General features: G+C 38.6%; 1 protein-coding gene across 4 annotated transcripts in view; it reads left to right on the top strand.

The window, feature by feature from the left end:
- OTUD7A (OTU deubiquitinase 7A) overlaps window positions 1-18,438 on the top strand; it is a 279,993-nt gene that overhangs the window by 194,746 nt on the left and 66,809 nt on the right. For all 4 annotated transcript variants that reach the window (XM_075857888.1, XM_075857890.1, XM_075857887.1 and 1 more), the window contains 4 exons: window positions 1,202-1,420; window positions 13,234-13,335; window positions 14,948-15,075; window positions 16,001-16,113. In XM_075857888.1, the coding sequence (XP_075714003.1) occupies window positions 1,202-1,420; window positions 13,234-13,335; window positions 14,948-15,075; window positions 16,001-16,113 (562 nt within the window). The remainder of the gene's footprint in view (window positions 1-1,201; window positions 1,421-13,233; window positions 13,336-14,947; window positions 15,076-16,000; window positions 16,114-18,438) is intronic.

Below are 18,438 nucleotides of genomic sequence, written 5' to 3'. Positions count from 1 at the left end.
AATAATTATCTGTTATGTACTTGTATGTTCAAAGACGATATATCCACTAGTTGTATAGACCGGAAAATATTAATTCCTTATTTGTTTTGTTGTGATAAAGAGCAATGTGCCATTACCCCGCTCATTAAAATAGATCCTTTATGGATTACGGTGCCGGCCTCCAGTATCATTATGACCACGCGTTTCAAGAGTAGTTGCAAAAGTAATGCCTTAGTCCTCATGCACACGACCGTAAAAACTCCCGTTATTACGGCTCGTAATTACGACCCGTAATAACGGGCTCATAGACTTCTATTGGCCACGGGTACCTTCCCGTTTTCTTACGGGAAGGTGCCCGTGCCGTTGAAAAAGATAGAACATGTCCTATTTCAGGCCGTAATAACGGCACGAACAGCCCATAGAAGTCTATGGAGCTCCCGTAATGACGGGTGGCTACATGTGTGCACCCGTCATTACGGCAGCGTTGCTAGGCGACGTCAGTAAATAGTCACTGTCCAGGGTGCTGAAAGAGTTAACTGATCGGCAGTAACTCTTTCAGCACCCTGGACAGTGAATACCGATCAGAATAGAGCAACCTGTAAAAAAAATAAAAGACGTTCATACTTACCGAGAACTTCCTGCTTCCTCCAGTCCGGTCTCCCGGCCGTTGCCTTGGTGACGCGTCCCTCTCGACATCCGGCCCGACATTCCTGGATGACGTTTCAGCCCATGTGACCGCTGCAGCCAATCACAGGTCAATCACAGGCTGCAGCGGTCACATGGACTGCCGCGTCATCCAGGGATGTCGGGCTGGATGTGAAGAGAGGGACGCGTCACCAAGGCAACGGCCGGGTAAGTATGAATTTCTTTTAACTTTTATTACAGAAAGGGCTGCCCCTTCTCTCTATCCTGCACTGATAGAGAGAAGGGGCTGCCGATTAGTGCAGTGCTATTTTGCAGCCAAAAACGTGCCCGTAAATACGGGGGGAAAACGGGTGACACCGGACCCATATTTACGGGCACGGGTCCGTAAATACTGGTGCAAAACGGGTCGAATACGTGTGACACCGGACCCGTATTTACGCCAGTATTTACGGGTGGGAAAAAATACGGTCGTGTGCATAAGGCCTGGACTATTTTTTTCATGACCTCAACATGTATTTTAGTCTTCAACAGATGATGTCCCTCCAGCATAATGGATTTTCTTTGTTGTGTTCTTTAGAGAAAAGACTGTCCAGGGGCATATCTCATGCCAGTTCAGCCATTGTTTCTCTGGCTCGGTTGCATGTGGCCAACGAATGCAGCAGTGATCCATTTCCTCTAGAAATGCCCATCTATACATTCCAACTTCCAGACCTCAGTGTGTACAGTGAAGACTTCAGAGTCTTTATTGAACGTGATTTAATAGAGCAGTCTACAATGGTGGCCTTGGAGCAAGCAGGTAAGTAATATGGTTTACATTGGGGTTTGGAACATTAGTTATGAAAAGAAAACTGATATGTGTAGGATTTCTCCAATAAAGTGTTACAAATTAAAATTAAAGCAACAAGACCCTAAAAAAAATAGAAACCATAAAGGAAACATATTTATTTTTTTTAAAGGGACACTCCCGCCAAAACGAAATATTCCCATGTGTACCATTATGGTGTTCCATGTGTCAGTCTCTCACCTGTTATATTTCTTGCTGCTTCTATCTCTATATATCAGACTGGGATGGTTTCTTAGCAGCAGTGTGTCACCCATCACAGGCTTCAGCAGTTCCTGTAGCACACTAGTTTTCCACAGGGGGGGGAGACAGAAACTTAGCTACCACTGATACTTAGACATGCTTACGGTTTCTCAGCTTATTTAGGAGAATATAGAGAGAATAATAATCACAGTGTCCCCCAGCATGCAGAAATGGTATGGTCTTTAGCTGGTCATGTGATGCTGTGCTGAAACCTCATGGGATTGATAGCAAAGCAGAGAGGAAGAGAAAGTTTGAGAAATCTAAGAATCAAGATGGAGGCTTTTTTAAAGCACAGACAAGGCTGCAGTTCAAAAAGTAAATACTGTATACATGAAAGAAGTGTGGTATACAGTCAGGTGGGGAATGCAGATATGAAAAGTTGTGTTAACACTGGAGGTCTTCTTTAACCCCTTCCCGACATACAACATACAGTTACGTCGTAGCCAGGTAGGGGAAGTATAGAGCGGGCTCATGGCTGAGCCCGTTCCATACAAAGCGGGTGTCTGTTGCATGTTACAGCTGACATTTCACAGTCAATAGCGACCGCGGCATTTAAATCGCTAGAAAGAGGGGGCTGACTCCCTCTAACAGCTCATTACCAAGCCCCCCCCCCCTCCCGTGATACGTTCGCGGGTTGTTGTTGTTATGGCAGTGTGGGGGCCTAATAAAGGCCCACAAGTCTGCCATCTTTGTGCTCCTATTAAGCCCTTAATAGAAGTCTGTCAGTTTGACGATATACTGCAATATATTGCAGTATATAGTGCAAGCAATCCAACGACCGCTGGTTGAAGTCCCCTTTTGGGACTGATAAAAAAAAAAGTTAAAATCTGTTAAATAAAGTTGTTTTTTTCAATGTAAATAAATATATATATATATATATATATATATATATATATATATATATATATATATATATATATTAAAAGGTAAAAAAAAAAAAACTTTTCCCGTTTTCCCCCTAAAGCATTATAAAGAAATAAATAAATAAACCTAATTTGAACTATTTATTACAATATATCATTATTTAACCCGCACGGTGTACGCCGTAAAAAAAAAAGAATAAACCACCAGATCAAAAATATGCCCTCATGCCGCTCAATCGACGGAAAAATAAACAAGTTATGGCTATGAATTTGAGGAAACTAAACTCAATTTTATATTTTACAGTTTTTTTCCTTATAAAAGTAGTAAAAAAAAACATATTAATTTGCCATCGCTGTAATCGTATTGAACTGAAGAATAACGTTAACCCCTTCCCTCTCCTGGACGTACTATTAGGTCATGGCAGCTGTATCGTTCGCGCTCCATGACCTAATAGTACGTCTCGGGAGTAACGGCCGTTTCGGCCGTCCTCCCGACACATATTGGAGCTGTCACAGCTCCTACAGCGGGGACCGATCGCTGTGTCCCCGCTGATTAACCCCTTAAAAGCCGCGTTCAATAGAGATCACGGCTTTTTAGGGGTTAAGCTGCCATCGCCGGCCTGCTACACGATAGCGGCCGGCGATGGTGACTATGGCAACCGGACACCAAAGAATGGCGTCCGGGTATGCCATAGACGGAAGCCTAGTGGGTCCTGACGAAGTCAGGACCCACTATGCTTGCTGTCAGTGAGTAGCTGACAGTTCTAATACACAATGTATTAGAATTGCGATCAGGGCCTCCTGCCCTCAAGTCCCCTAGTGGGACAAAGTAATAAAGTAAAAAAAAAGTAAAAAAAAGATGTGTAAAAATCCCCCTTTTTACCTTATCAGTCCTATATTATTAATAAAAATATATAAACAAACAAATAAACTATACATAATTGGTATCGCCGCGTCCGTAACGGCCTGAACTATAAAATTATTATGTTATTTATCCCGCACGGTGAACGCCGTAAAAGAAAATAATAATAAACCGTACCACAATCACAATTGTTTGGTCACTTCAACTCCCAAAAAATGGAATAAAAAGAGATCAAAAAGTCGCATGTACCTAAAAATGGTGCTGATCGAAACTACAGTTCGTTACGCAAAAAATAAGTCCTCGCACGGCTTTATTGATGTCAAAATAAAAAAGTTATGGCTCTTAGAATAAGGTAACACGAAAAGTGAAAGATTTTTTACAAAACTTATTTTATTGTGCAAACGCCATAAGACATAAAAAAAAAACTATAAACATCTGGTATCGCCGTAATCGTATCGCCCCGCAGAATAAAGTGAATATGTCATTTTTTTTTTTCGAAATTGTTTTTATTAACATTTTCCAATAAGGGGTACAAAAAGTAGAAAGGGGAGGATGGGGGTTGAGAAATATAAAAGACATTGAGAAAGATCAAATAATGGGATAAAACAATAAATAAAAAAGGAGAAAAAAAAATAAAAAATAAAAAAATATATTAAAGAGAAGTAAACAAAAATAGGGGGGGGGGGAGGGGAACAAAAACATAACAGTCATAACCGTTACTATTAAGCTCATTATATCCATAATTCCAATAAGTCAGGTGAGGGGATCTACACATCAAGCAAATGCAGGGTCTCCCCTTCTCGTTGGGTTTTCAACCCCAGTGTGACGATAGCATGGGCATGGAACCAGCCAAATACCCTGTGCCAGTCTCACCGATATGTTATCCAAAAGCTTTCTCCGAGAAGCGAGATCGCCAATAAGCAGATCAGAGGCGTGACCCCCGCAGACATCATAAGAATCCGAATCCCCGACAACTCATCAACTCGCAGTGAACACACGTTACATGTGAATATGTCATTTATAGCGCACGGTGAACACTAAAAAAAATCGAACAAAAAAACAATAGTAGAATTGCTGTTTTTTAGTCACCACGCCACCTAAAAATAGAATAAAAACTGATCAAAAAGCTGCATGCACCCCAAGAAAACTACAATGAATTCCTCAAGGGGTCTAGTTTCCAAAATCGGGTCACTTTTGGGGGTTTTCCACTGCTTTGGCACCACAAGATCTCTTCAAACCGGACTTGGTGCCTAATAAAAAAGAGGCCTCAAAATCCACTAGGTGCGCCTTTGCTTCGGAGGCCGGTGCTTCAGTCCATTACCGCACTAGGGCCACATGTGGGATATTTCTCAAAACTGCAGAATCTGGGCAATAAGTATTAAGTTGCGATTCCCTGATAAAACCTTTTGTGTTATAAAAAAAATGGTATAAAGAGGATTTTCTGAAAAAAAAAAAGATGTAAATTTCACCTCTACTTTGCTCTAAATTCCTGTGAAACACCTAAAGGGTTCATAAACTTTCTAAATGCTGTTGTGAATACTTTGAGGGGTCTAGTTTCTAAAATGGGGTGTTTGATAGGGGTTTCTAATATATGGGCCCCTCAAAGCAACTTCAGAACTGAACTGTAACCTAAAAAAATTAATAAATTAGGCAATACTACGCTTCTTACATTATACTGATAATGAGCCGTGCCCACCCCGAGAAGCCCACTGTGTCACGAGAAAACAATCTCAGAATCGCTTGGATAGGTTTAAGCATTCCGACGTTATTACCACATAAAGTGAAATATGTCAGATTTGAAAAATGGGCTTTGAGCCTTAAGGCCAAAACTAGGCTGCGTCCTTAAGGGGTTAAGATGTATTTTTAATTGCACGGTGAAAGCCGTAAAAACAAAGCGCAAAAAACAATGGAGGAATCGCAGTTTTTTCATTTTCTACCCCACAAATATTTATTTTCCTGTTTCCTAGTACATTATATGGTACAATGGTGCCATGAAAAACTACAACTTGTCCCACTAAAATCAAGCCCTCATAGGACTTTATCGATGGAAAAATAAAAAAGTTATGGCTTTTGTAAGGTGGGGAGGTAAAAATTTTAATGAAAACCTGAAAAATGTCTGCGGCGGGAAGGGGTTAATGTACAGTATTCACATTGCTAGTGACTATGCAAACATTGAGGAATGTCACTTCATGTGGACCTTACCCATTCCCTCATCTCCTTACAGCATTTTCTCTTAAAATCAAATATATTGTTGTAACAGATTAGCTGCACTGATGAAACTTTTCTACAACTCTAGCCATGCCCGTAATCACTGATTGCGAGCATGGCCGACTGCCGCGGGCCGCATTTTCATGCCGTACTCCCATACAAAGTATGGGAGCACGGCCCGTAAAAATCGAAAAGTAGGACATGCTCCATAATTCCCGGCACGGTTCTACGGCACGGACACCCTTCCGTAGTGGTACGGAAAGGTGTCCGCGGCCAATAGAACCGGGCGGGTCTGTAATTACGGACCATATTACGGTCTGCAATTACAGAGTTTTTTAAGGTCGTGTGCATGGGGCCTTATACAGAATTCTGCACCTTAAAAAACCCACAAAGCTTTCATTCTCTATTATAAACCCATTCACGGAGTAGGAAATGTAGGAACACTTGACTAAATGGATGTACAACATGGAATATATGCTCTGCACCGCAAGTATATCCGTCCATAATGAAGTCCTGGGTCAATTTCTCCAAGCAAAATTTGCATATTTTAATATCATTTGAAATGCATCCTCTACGGCTTTTTTGGCTCTTGTGTTCTAAATGGAACACTGAATATCAGTTATTGTGATTAACTATGATGATATTATTATTATGTATAAATAAAAGATATCTCATACATGTGTTCCCCTATCTACTTCCTTGTATATGGGTGCGTCTAGCCCTTCTGCTGCCTGAGGTGAAAAGTAAAAAGCTCCGCTCTTTACAGACCAGCACCAACCCCCCTTGCATCCCCTGGCTGGACTGCTCATATCTATCATTGCATAGGTTAGCTAAATTGAATAGCTGGCTGCAGGGGTGTATGCAGGATTTTGTCAAGGAGGAGTTCCCAGTAGTGTCGTCACAATACCAGAATTTGGACTTCGATACCGATACTTTGTGTAGTATTGCGATTCTCGATACCAAAACGATACTTTGCCATCAAAAAAAAAAACACAAATATATGAAGTCCTTCCATTTTCTGATGTGAGACACATAGTGTTATCAATTTGGAACCTCCATGTGCCTCACATTAATAGTAATTAACCCAATCATGATGGCACAAGGAGGTACTAAATTTATAACACCATGTGCCTCACATTAATATGTGTTCCCATCATTTTCCTCACATAATGGCAATATTGGGGTTAACCCCCTAAAGACATGGACAATTTTGTCCTTGAGTACAGAACTTTTACATTTTTTGCTCGACGTAGCTTTATGAGAACTTGTTTCTTGCGGAATGAATTGGACTTTATGTAGATGTCATTTTTTTTATACATTTACATTATCATTTAATTTATATACCTTTTCATTTTGGCAAAAATGCTGACAAATTAAGTTTTTATTTTCACAGATTTTTCTATTTAACACTACTTATTTTTTATAATTTTTTTTAAAATTCAGATAAAATTCAGTTTTAATTCAGATAATTTTTTTTTAGCTTTAATGTACTGGCATATATCTATGTACTGATAGTACCCAGACAGTTGCTAGGACATACCTAAGTATGCCCTAACAACAGGAAATATGGTCAGACAGCCCTTGGGTCCTTCAGTAGACCCTGTGCTGTCTTGTCTTCCATATAAAGTTTGTCCCTCAATCACATCACTGGAATTCCCTGTGACGCGATCAAAGTTGGGTCCCCCTTCTAATTTTCCCTTTGAATGCCGCGATCAGGCGCAATCTTGGAGCTATCTACCACAGGTCTGGTGTGTGTTCAGCTCAAATCTCGCCCAACTGCGCGCATGTGCCCCCTTGTTTTTTTATTTCACATAAAAAACCATGTTGGTTATACTCATGGAGCTAAAACTATATATTTTATTGATATGAATTTATTAAATAATTACCCTATGGCTTATCTCAAATTCCCCAATGTACATTTACAATAGCACAAGTCAGTATGTACTAGGGTTCTCTTAGACATGTAAAGACAGTGTCTTAATAGGTCAAAGGATCTTCTATCTTCATGTGGACAGTGATACACGAGACAGACCATTTACATGGAAAAACCGTATTTTACGGCAGTGAATAGAGCAGTGTTAATCCTATATTTTATAGAAATGGCTTATTTTTTTATGGGTGGTAAATAATTTGATATGAGACCACAGTTTCACTCCTATCACTTATGTCTCCTGTGTAATCACAATTTTTTTTTTCATGCATTTTGTTATGGGCAGAATTTCATGTCAATAAATAATTTGTAAGATTCCATTATTGCCTTTTATACCATCTAATCTCATAAGCATCTTGTTGATGTGATGTACAATCTGCTGTGAGGAGACTAAAGAATGACACATTTCTCATTACCGTTCCTTCACAGCTCTTTACATAAGGGATTTAGCAAGGTAGAAAAATGTACCATATTTCAGAGGACATTCTGTGGACGTACCCGGTATTTCTGTAGCAGACCTTTAGTGAGTAGTAGTAAGCAGCAAAAATACTGGGTGCTGTAGTTAGAAAGTAGAGAAATTACGTGTTCTGTTTTTGTTTTTTGTTTTTTAAATTTTGCAGCTATAGATTTTTTTTATTTTTAAAACATTCCCTGGGGTCGGCCATATTGGAGACCTACACTTCCTTCCTTTATTTCCTGTATAGATAGTACAGCAGGGCGTGTGCACTACAATGGCAGCTGCAATGAATGGGAGAGAATTAACAGAGATGTATCATAGATTATTACAGTCTCCAGGAGGTGTTGCAGTACAACTTCCTCCTCAGAGGACAGGAGTGACAGGGGAGATGCATACAGAATCATTAAAAACTACAGCTTATCCCGCAAAACATAAGCCCTCATACCACTTTATCGACGGAAAAATCAAAAAGTTATGGCTCTCGGAATTTGGCGACACAAGATAAATTTTATTTTCTACACTTAGGTTTTTAATTGTAAAAGTAGTAAAATATAATAGAAAAAACTTTATATATTTGGTATCGATGTAATCGTATTGACCCACAGAATAAAGTTAACATGTTGTTTTAATTGCACAGTGAATTCCGTAAAAACAACGCGAAAAAACAATGGAGGAATCGCTGTTTTTTTCATTTTCTACCCCACAAATAATTTTTTCTCCGTTTCCTAGTACATTACATGCCAAAATAAATGGTGCTACGAAAAACTACAACTCGTCCCGCAAAAATCAAGCCCTCATAGGACTATATAGACGGAAAAATAAAAAAGTTATGTCTTTTGGAACGTGGGGAGGAAAAAACGAAAATGAAAATCTGAAAAAGGGCTGCGGCGGGAAAGGGTTAAAGCCCTATTTCATGGGCCAATGATGCGACAAACAAGCGTTCATATGAGCGCTCGTTCCCTATCATCACCCTGTGTAATAAGGGCAACGATCAGCCGATGAAAGAGCAAACGCTCGTTCATCGGCTGGTCGGCACTTTTATGCAGAACTAAAAATCATCGTTGTCGGCAGCACATCTCCCTGTGTAATCATAAGGATGCCGACATTATGAAAATGTATAGTGAGGAGCGATTGTAGTAACAAGCGCTCGTCCCTATACATAACCAATTATTGCTCCTTGTGATAGGATAAAACACGTGCCGATCAATGAGCTGTCTCGTTAATCTTTGCTCGTTTTATATGGCTTACGTTGGGCCGTGTAATCGGCCTCTTACTTTCCTGCCCACCCTATAAAGATAATGAGAGGAATTTCCCAATTTGTACAGCAAAACTGACAAGTCCGCTGCAGAAAAATGGAAGTGTGAGTCTATTGTGACTACTCTAGTGGCCAGTGTGAACACAGGAATATTTAAAAAAATAAATAATAAATTTTTATATATATATATATATATATATATATGAATAACCACATATAAAACATTAAAAAACAGCACCAAAAAATGTTAACTAAATACATTTAGAATTAAAACCTGATTTAAATAATATGTCATTTTCTAACAATACTTTCCTTGGGTATGTCTACCTTTACAACAGTTTTTCTATTGTTTCATTGCATCTACAACATAAAGTGAAGTAACTGTAGGGCTTCGCTCACATCAGCATCGGGCTTCCGTTCATGGGTTCCATCAGACCTTTTAGTCGGAGGAACCCATGAACGGAAACCGAGCGGAAACCATAGCTTTCCATTTGCATTACAATTTTAATGGTAATGCATCCGTTGCAAATCGTTTCCGTTTGTCTCCTTCTGTAAGGTTTCCGTTTTTTCAGCATAATCAATAGTGTAGTCGACTCTGCTATTTATTCCGCCAAAAAAATGGAAACCTTACAGAACGGGGACAAACTGAAAGCATTTGTAATGGTAGCATTACTATTTAAATTAATGGTAATGCAAACGGAAAGCTATGGTTTCTGTTTGGTTTACATTCATGGGTTCCCCTGACGGAAAGGTCTGACGGAACCCATGAACGGAGCCACGACGCAGATGTGAACGAAGCCTAAATAGACCTTTTTTAGCAACCTTTTACCGTTTTGTTTCTACAGCTCCTAACATTGTGTAGCCTGATCATGCAGTCATACTTCTTCCTAATATGCATTTGGTAGGTTAGTGAGAAGTAGGAGACGGATGAAATGGAAAATTACTGCAGGATCAAAGTACACAGTGTATGTTTGTAGTCTCTCAACATGGAAATGCATAGGTCTGCATAGGAGCTGTATATTTTTTACCAAGACAATTTGCAAAATTGCCAGCTATAAGATTAACACTTTAGGGATCATAATAAAAGTGAAGGTGTTTCCTAAAGCAATGAATCCGTTTACAGATCTTTAACTTTTTGAGTACTCTTCAATGAACAGCATCTTGACTTTTTATAAGAAAGACTTAATGTTTTTATAAGTTGGTTAAAGGGTATTTTGTGAAATACATTACAGCACATGATTCGCTTATCTGTGGCTATTGGGTTTGAGCTTGTTCCATGGATTAAATGATCGCTAACCTTTCAAAAAACTGAAAGTGAGAGAGAAGCAGAGAGACACATACACTACTGTAGTTTCTAGTAAGTGTTATATCTCACCTCAGTGCTACTTTGCTCAGTGCTCAGTACTTCTGTATGATGCTTCAGCTACTAGTGTTAGTGTTTTATCTCACCCCAGTGCTGGATTCATAGCTACACTCCTCATTACTGCTGTATATTCTTTTTCATGTTGCTGCATCTTCTGAGGGTGTGCTACAAAGAGATTGTGGAGCAAAATGTTCTCTTCTATGTGTGTTGTGTATGGGAGGCATGATAGCAGTTAGGTTCCACGCAGTAGCTCAGGGAAAGCTGCTAAACAGATAGCGCCTACAGAGGGAAAATCTGAAGAAAATTTAGGATACAAGTTCTATAATGGCCACACATGACAGCTGTTTCTGAAAAGTCACCTGAATTGTTAGGTATGCTTTAAGGATGCATACATGGGGATCTTTTTACATTAATTTTAATTTGTGTACTTAGATAGCGTATGGGCAGTCATATAACCAGATCATAAATTTGTTGCACGCACTAAAAATATGGCGTCCTGCCTAGTATATAGTGTAGAAGTTGGTAGGAATACTAACTTTGTTTTGTTCCGCATTACTATGTGCTAAATATTGTATCTTATTTGTGAGAAAACATCTTACAAAAATGATGCCTGTTACAAAAACTCCTGTTGTGTTAGCAGTGACTTAGATTACGTTTTTTCCCTAGATTATGAAACTCTGCACTGTATAACAGGAGTAATCCAGCTATTAAAATACTATATCAGTCTGTCATAAGAGCGGAAGCAGTGTAGTATGGAAGCAATTTTTCTCATGTCTAATGTGCACCACAATTCCACGCTTTCTTGATAGAGAATCTTGACATTAGAAAGCTCTCATGACAACTGACCATAGTTGCAGATAGAGGAAGATGCCACATTATAAAGTATTATTATTTGGCTACAAATACATATTTATATAGTTTTATGTGTTTAGGTTTATGGGTCATTCAGTGTATATTAGAAAATATCCAATCAGTTGGTGTGGAGAAGAGCTTTATGAAAAATCTTCGAGCGAGCAACCTGACCATTCTATTTCCTTCTAAAAAGTAGAAGAATGGGTTTCGCCACTCATGACGCTGGTCTATGAGCTGTCATTGGGAGTTCCCATTGGTGTCATAAAGACCTTTGCTAGTTTATGGCTAGCCTTAGATTAGGGCTACAGGTAACTTTTATTGTGCAATAGGATAAGATGTTTTCCTCACAGTGGCATTTCTCATCATGAGCAGCATAGTAAACTTCTATTTTACATCTGGGACAGTGACGACACTATTTGGTTATTGTGATGGGATCACTTGCTCACAGTATTGGTGCAGCAACAATAATGCTATGTAGGTTCAACCTCACATGGTATTTGAAAGGCTCTTGAAGACCTTCCCCCTCCCATGATTTGGTTTTAGATTTCATATTTCAAGGACATATCTAAACAATGAATAGGGCAAACACCTCTGGGATCGCTTTCTATAATTACAGAAATCGGTAAAAAATGATCATTCAGTAGAATAAAATATCAGGCAAGTCTTTAAAGCTAGCCCTGTGTCATACTTTACTACCACTGCACATAAATCTGTTATCAGGCCCCTGGCATAGAAAGCTGTGTGAGGAGAGTATGATGGAATTTATATGTGAAATAACCTTTATCTATTCTTGGCCCAGCTGAGAGTTAATGAACTAGTTCTAAGAAATAACCTCCAGATTTATTCATACGGTTCTGCAAAAAAATGACCCACTAAATACCACTACTGTAAGCGTCTGATAATCTGTTACACACAATACTGTAAGATTATAAATCCAGATATGCAGTAAATAAGAAAAAGCACAAATGCTCACTGATATGCAATCTAATTTAAGTGAATGTCTGTCCTTTTCAAAATTCTGTGACAAATTCATATAATATATCTAAAACATGATAAAACAGTATTCATTATGCTCCTAGGCTCCCTCTAGTGGTGACTGCAGGCAGCCAGAATGTTATCACTTCACTCTCTATTCTATCTATGCAGAGGATTTAGAGCTCTCAATTAGCAAAAAGAGAAACTGATATTTTTTCTGCATTTTTGTTCAAATAAAAATTTATATAAGTGACACGATAATGTAAATGTACCAAAAAATGACACCTACATAAAGTGCAACTTGTCCCGCAAAAAACAGTCTCGTACAGCTACGTCAAACAAACAAAAAAATTATGAGTGCCGGGATGCAGAGGAAAAAAATAAATAAAATTGTTCTGTTCTCAAGGCCAAAATTGGCAGTGTCCTTACGGAGTTAAGGCCCGTTTACATTTTTACAAACTTTAGATTAATGATCCCCAACTTCAAAGATCATTTACAGGATAAGATGAACATTTACATAATTAGAACTGACTTACTGGGACTAATTTTGTTTAGCAATGAACACTTTTATTGTTAATCATTTTGTGCATTTATACTGGGTATTGGTACATGTAAATGGGACTTTTATAAATTAAACCTGATTTATTGCAAAGACTCACAGACACACACACTTTCTCTATACAGGCTTTTTTCTATAACCAATGCGCACAATTCTTTCTGGCATTACCGTCTTGTAATTATTTCTACCATATTCCCCTAGGGAGACTGAACTGGTGGTCTACAACCTGCTCAAGTTGCAAACGTCTTCTGCCTTTAGCTACAACAGGTGATGGGAACTGCCTTTTACATGCTGCCTCTTTGGGTAAGATACAAACTTCTGGTTCTGTTCAGCAGGATGTCTTGCTTGTAATAAGGACATGTGCCCATCACGTTTTCCCCCTACGCTTAGCGTGTACGTCGGGAAAGCTCCCGACGTACACGCTAAATGTGTCTATAGGGCTCCATTAGTTCAACGGAGGCCAAAAGTGTATCCTTTTGGCCTCTGACAGGCTGGCATACTTCAATATACTTTTTATTTGGAGGATAGAATAGCTTAGTAGACTACTCTTTTCCATCCCAAAGGATGTCACAAAAATAGTATACTGCACGGTACACGTCTTTAATATGTCTATGGGTGATTTATGCCATTGTATGTCATACGTTTAACGTATATGTTATGGGCTTTTCAATAGCCTTTCATGATGTATATGTTAAACATACCATTATAGTCTATGGGCGACGTATGCGTTAAACTGATGCCTCACAGTGGCATCCATCGCCCATAGACTGTAATGGTATCCATTTAACGTATACGTCCTGAACAGGGTCATGAGAGTTCATAACGTATTCATTTAACGTACACCATTAAACGCTATTGTGACGGATGCCACTTTTAAGGCATTTGTCACAGCCTACGTTTAACGTAGAAGTCGGAAGCTTTACCCGACGCATACGTTAAACATAGGACTAAAACGTGATGTGCACAGAGCCTAACTTATTTATTGTAGTAAAACGAACTCTTGCACTTATATACTGTGCCCTCAACTATTCGATTTAGTTAGCATTAGGGATCTTCTTAAAGCGAATCTGTCATCATACTATGCTTCTGTAGGGCCGTATACAGTAGAGTGGGGTCAGATCCACTCTACTATTAGCCCAAACGGCACAACAAAAATATTTGGCAGTTTTGCTTATTGCAGCTAAAAAATAAAACAGTGAACTCAGGCTTTAAGACCTTTGCTGTCATAACTTTAACTCTATTCGATATTACAGCACATACATTGCAATGTTTTGTTGTGTATAGTAAAAACCTATCTCTACTATCCATCTTCTACTTTAGTAAGTCATTCTGTTTTTCTTCAATTTGGTGGCAGATTAGAATGTTATTATCGGTATCAGTACAGGGATGCAAAAATTTCCTTACTCAACTTTACACGGGTAAATAAATTAGCTACTTTGCATTTTGGCACTGCAGTGGTTGGCTACCACTTAGACTCTGTTCACATCTGTGTTATGGCTTTTGTTTATAACTGAAGTCATGACGCTGTGCTGTATCCACTGTATGAGAGGATTATAATGGGTTCCAATGAGGTTTCCCTAACTTTGACATCAAGAATAGCGCTACATTCTGCAGAATTCTTGCCATCAAAAGTGACGGAAACCTTGATACAACCCCCGACAGAAAGCAAAAAATGCAGACATGAACTCATAATTATTGTACTCAAAGTGGTTGATATGTATTCTTAGCAGCTATGTCCTTGTCTATAAATGCATCTGTGGTCCCTGTACAGATGAGACCACAATTTTGAAGTCTTTATTGATATGTATAAGAAAGAAGCATACCAGTTATGCTTATAGCTTGGGATGTGTTTTGTTTAGCAGCCCTTGTAGGATTTATTTGGATTTAATAAATGATCTTATGTCTTTTACAATAGGAATGTGGGGATTTCATGACCGAGATCTTGTCCTAAGGAAAGCTCTTTATACCATGATGAGAAGTGGAGCAGAGAGGGAAGCACTGAAAAGACGATGGAGGTGGCAGCAGACACAGCAAAATAAGGAGGTATTGATTTTTAGTCCTTTAACGCCTGCCGTCTGCACACATTACGGCGTCTTTACGAACTTTCTTATAACCACACAAGGACACCTTTCTATAGCGCCACTGTAATTGGACTCTAGTGGATTCTTCTACATTTAACATATTTTACCTTTCCTGTATACACACAGCTGCAAGCTCTAGAGCCTTCATAGAGTCATGTCAAGGTCACCCCGTGGAATACCTCATCATTGATGTTTTCCACTGGAAGACAAACTATATTTAACAAACTATATGTTGCGTTTGACAGAAAAAGGAAAAATTTTGACAACTGGAAGGTCAAGCATGTATGTAAAACATAACTTGTATCATACACTTGCATATCTGGTGGAGAAGTCCCCATTTACAACTGTTTTGGTCCCAAGTTTTTGAAAAGGTAAAAGGACTATGACAAAGTCAAAATGTTTCCCATGTATCGTCATTATTTAGGGATCTGGAGGTCTTATGGCAGCTGTATGTGGGCTGATGTCCAACAGTCTGTGAGAGATCTGCCTGTCCTTGAAACCCTGCTGTCCTGAAGGAAAGGGAAACGGAGGGTGAATGCAAGGAGATTTTCGTAGTACTGTGCACTTCTGCTTGATATCGCTTCATACAGGGTGTAAATCGTACCTTTAGCTGATCATGTGTAATTATTATATGATTTTAACTATTTCCTTCTAAAACCTTTCAAGTATGCAAATTCCGAGATTGCCTAACTTATAACCCTTCAACAATTAAATCCGGTAAAAAAGTCTGTGTTAATTTTTTTATTTTGTCACATCAATGTAACAACCAATGCTACTAGATAATGATCATCTTAAAATCAGGTGTAGAAATTAAGCATTACTTTTCTTGTAGTACTTTTTATTTATTTTTTTGTACTATTGACGTATTTTTGACCTTTTCTTTGCAGTCTGGGCTGGTTTACACAGAAGATGAGTGGGAGCGGGAGTGGAATGAACTGCTCAAGTTGGCCTCCAGTGAGCCTCGAACACACTTCAGCAAGAATGGAGGCTCTGGTGGTGGGTAAGTATTGACTATCTAAGAAACATCTTGAAAATCATCTTGGGGTGGTTATGAATTGTTTTCTAGGAAGCAAATTCAACGTTTTCTATTAAACTTCCCTTAATGCTTTAAGGTTATTTATCTTAGTAATAATCATGCTTATATTAATTGTTATTATTCAGTCATTTATATTCGGTTTTAGCATAAGTTTCAAGAATAAAAATAAAGTATAAACAAGAAAAATATAGATTTTGGGATACTTGGTGCAGTGACAAAGCACACTGCGCTCTTTTATCATAATCATATGTCTCGCAGGACAAGTAGGTTATTGGCTATTGGTGATTCCACATGCGCTACTACACCTCCAAGGTAAAAGATAGTAACAAAATAGTAACTCCAAAAAATTGTATACATACAAAAGAGTCATGCACTATTTATATATGAAAATAGAAAATCTAAAATTTTATTCTATCACAAAAAATGGGGAATATAAAATATACAGGAGATCCAAACAAGATTAAGGCCCCATGCACACGACCGTAAAAAAACTCAGTTTTTGCGGTCCGCAAAAACGGACCCATTCACTTTCATTGAACATGGACACCTTTCCGTAGCGCTACGGGTGGGTGTCCGTGCCGTAGAAATGTTCAGAAAATTATGGAACATGTCCGTTCTTTTGCATTTTGTGGGCCGTGCTCCCATACTTTGTATGGGAGCACGGACCGAAAATGCGGCTGTCGGCGGCCGGCCGTGCCCGCAATCTTGACAGGGCAATGATCGGGAACGAGCGCTCATATGAACGCTAGTTTGCCCGATCATTGGTGCGTGTAAAAGGGCCTTTAAATTTTGAATCTTTGACCAAATCTTAACTTAAAACCATGTTTTGTATTGCCTTTAGCTATGCAAGTCCTTCCTAAAATTGGTGCATCCAAAAAACAAGGTAGTTCATCCAATAATGAATGAGTGTGCAGCACTCTCCATTACAGTCTATGAGGAGCTTGGCTGTTACCCTCACAGTAATGGGGTGTTCCATGCACGTACGCTGCTGACTATCTTTTGCTTCTCATTGCAGCCAGGATCCAAAGAGAAGTGATAGACATGCAACTGACATTACTCTATCAGGCATTTATGGCCGTCATTGGAATACCGACACAGAGCAGAGGCATGCAGATAGTTCCTTTATGTCCGATTCCAGTGGCTAACTAGGCATGCAAAACTGCTGGCGTATGGGACAGATAATGCCCTTGAGCACAGATCAATTTATATGAACTTACTGTATATACAGCAGTTTCAGACTTCTAAGCCCTCATTAGTACAAGATATAGAAGTCACGGCTCTGTGGAGTAGAGCTTGGGGAGTACCGCTACAGTATGGCAGTGGTCTCATCCTGCTACATGCCAGCTGTTTCAAAACTACAACTTCCAGCATGCCCTGACAGCCTGCAGACTATTCTGCTAATTTGACTCTCAAGTATGTTAAGCATAAATATTGCCATGTAATTGTTTGTATAAGAAAGAACTCTTTTAGTAGCTAGTATGATGAGCAGATATTTATAAATGACATTCGTGCAACTGCTGGGAAAACCTGACTATGCAAATGAATCTGCACTGCACATTTACATTGAATGGCGCTGCAGTAACCGCTCATCACATAAAAGAACAAGGTTTCACAGTAAATCAAACATAATTACTTATTCTCATCATACAGCAAGACATGGCGGTTTAGGGCCATTTTTATATACTTTGTGTTTGTCAGATAATAGATGGTTGTATAACTTCCACTGTTCATCGATAGATAGATAGATAGATAGATAGATAGATAGATAGATAGATAGATAGATAGATAGATAGATAGATAGATAGATAGATAGATATGAGATAGATAGATATGAGATAGATAGATAGATAGATATGAGATAGATAGATAGATATGAGATAGATAGATAGATAGATAGATATGAGATAGATAGATAGATAGATATGAGATAGATAGATAGATATGAGATAGATAGATAGATATGAGATAGATAGATAGATATGAGATAGATAGATAGATATGAGATAGATAGATAGATATGAGATAGATAGATAGATAGATAGATAGATATGAGATAGATAGATAGATAGATAGATAGATATGAGATAGATAGATAGATAGATAGATATGAGATAGATAGATAGATAGATAGATATGAGATAGATAGATAGATAGATAGATATGAGATAGATAGATAAATAGATAGATATGAGATAGATAGATAGAATCACAAACAGCATTTACTTATGTTTTCAATTGTTTTTTTTGCATGTTTTTTCCCCCCAAAAACGCAGCAGCCAATGTTACTTT

Source organism: Rhinoderma darwinii, chromosome 3, assembly GCF_050947455.1.
Source record: "Rhinoderma darwinii isolate aRhiDar2 chromosome 3, aRhiDar2.hap1, whole genome shotgun sequence".
In the NCBI taxonomy this organism is placed as follows: domain Eukaryota; kingdom Metazoa; phylum Chordata; class Amphibia; order Anura; family Rhinodermatidae; genus Rhinoderma; species Rhinoderma darwinii.
Note: the sequence above shows the minus strand (reverse complement) of the source record. Positions and strands in the feature narration are given on the sequence as shown.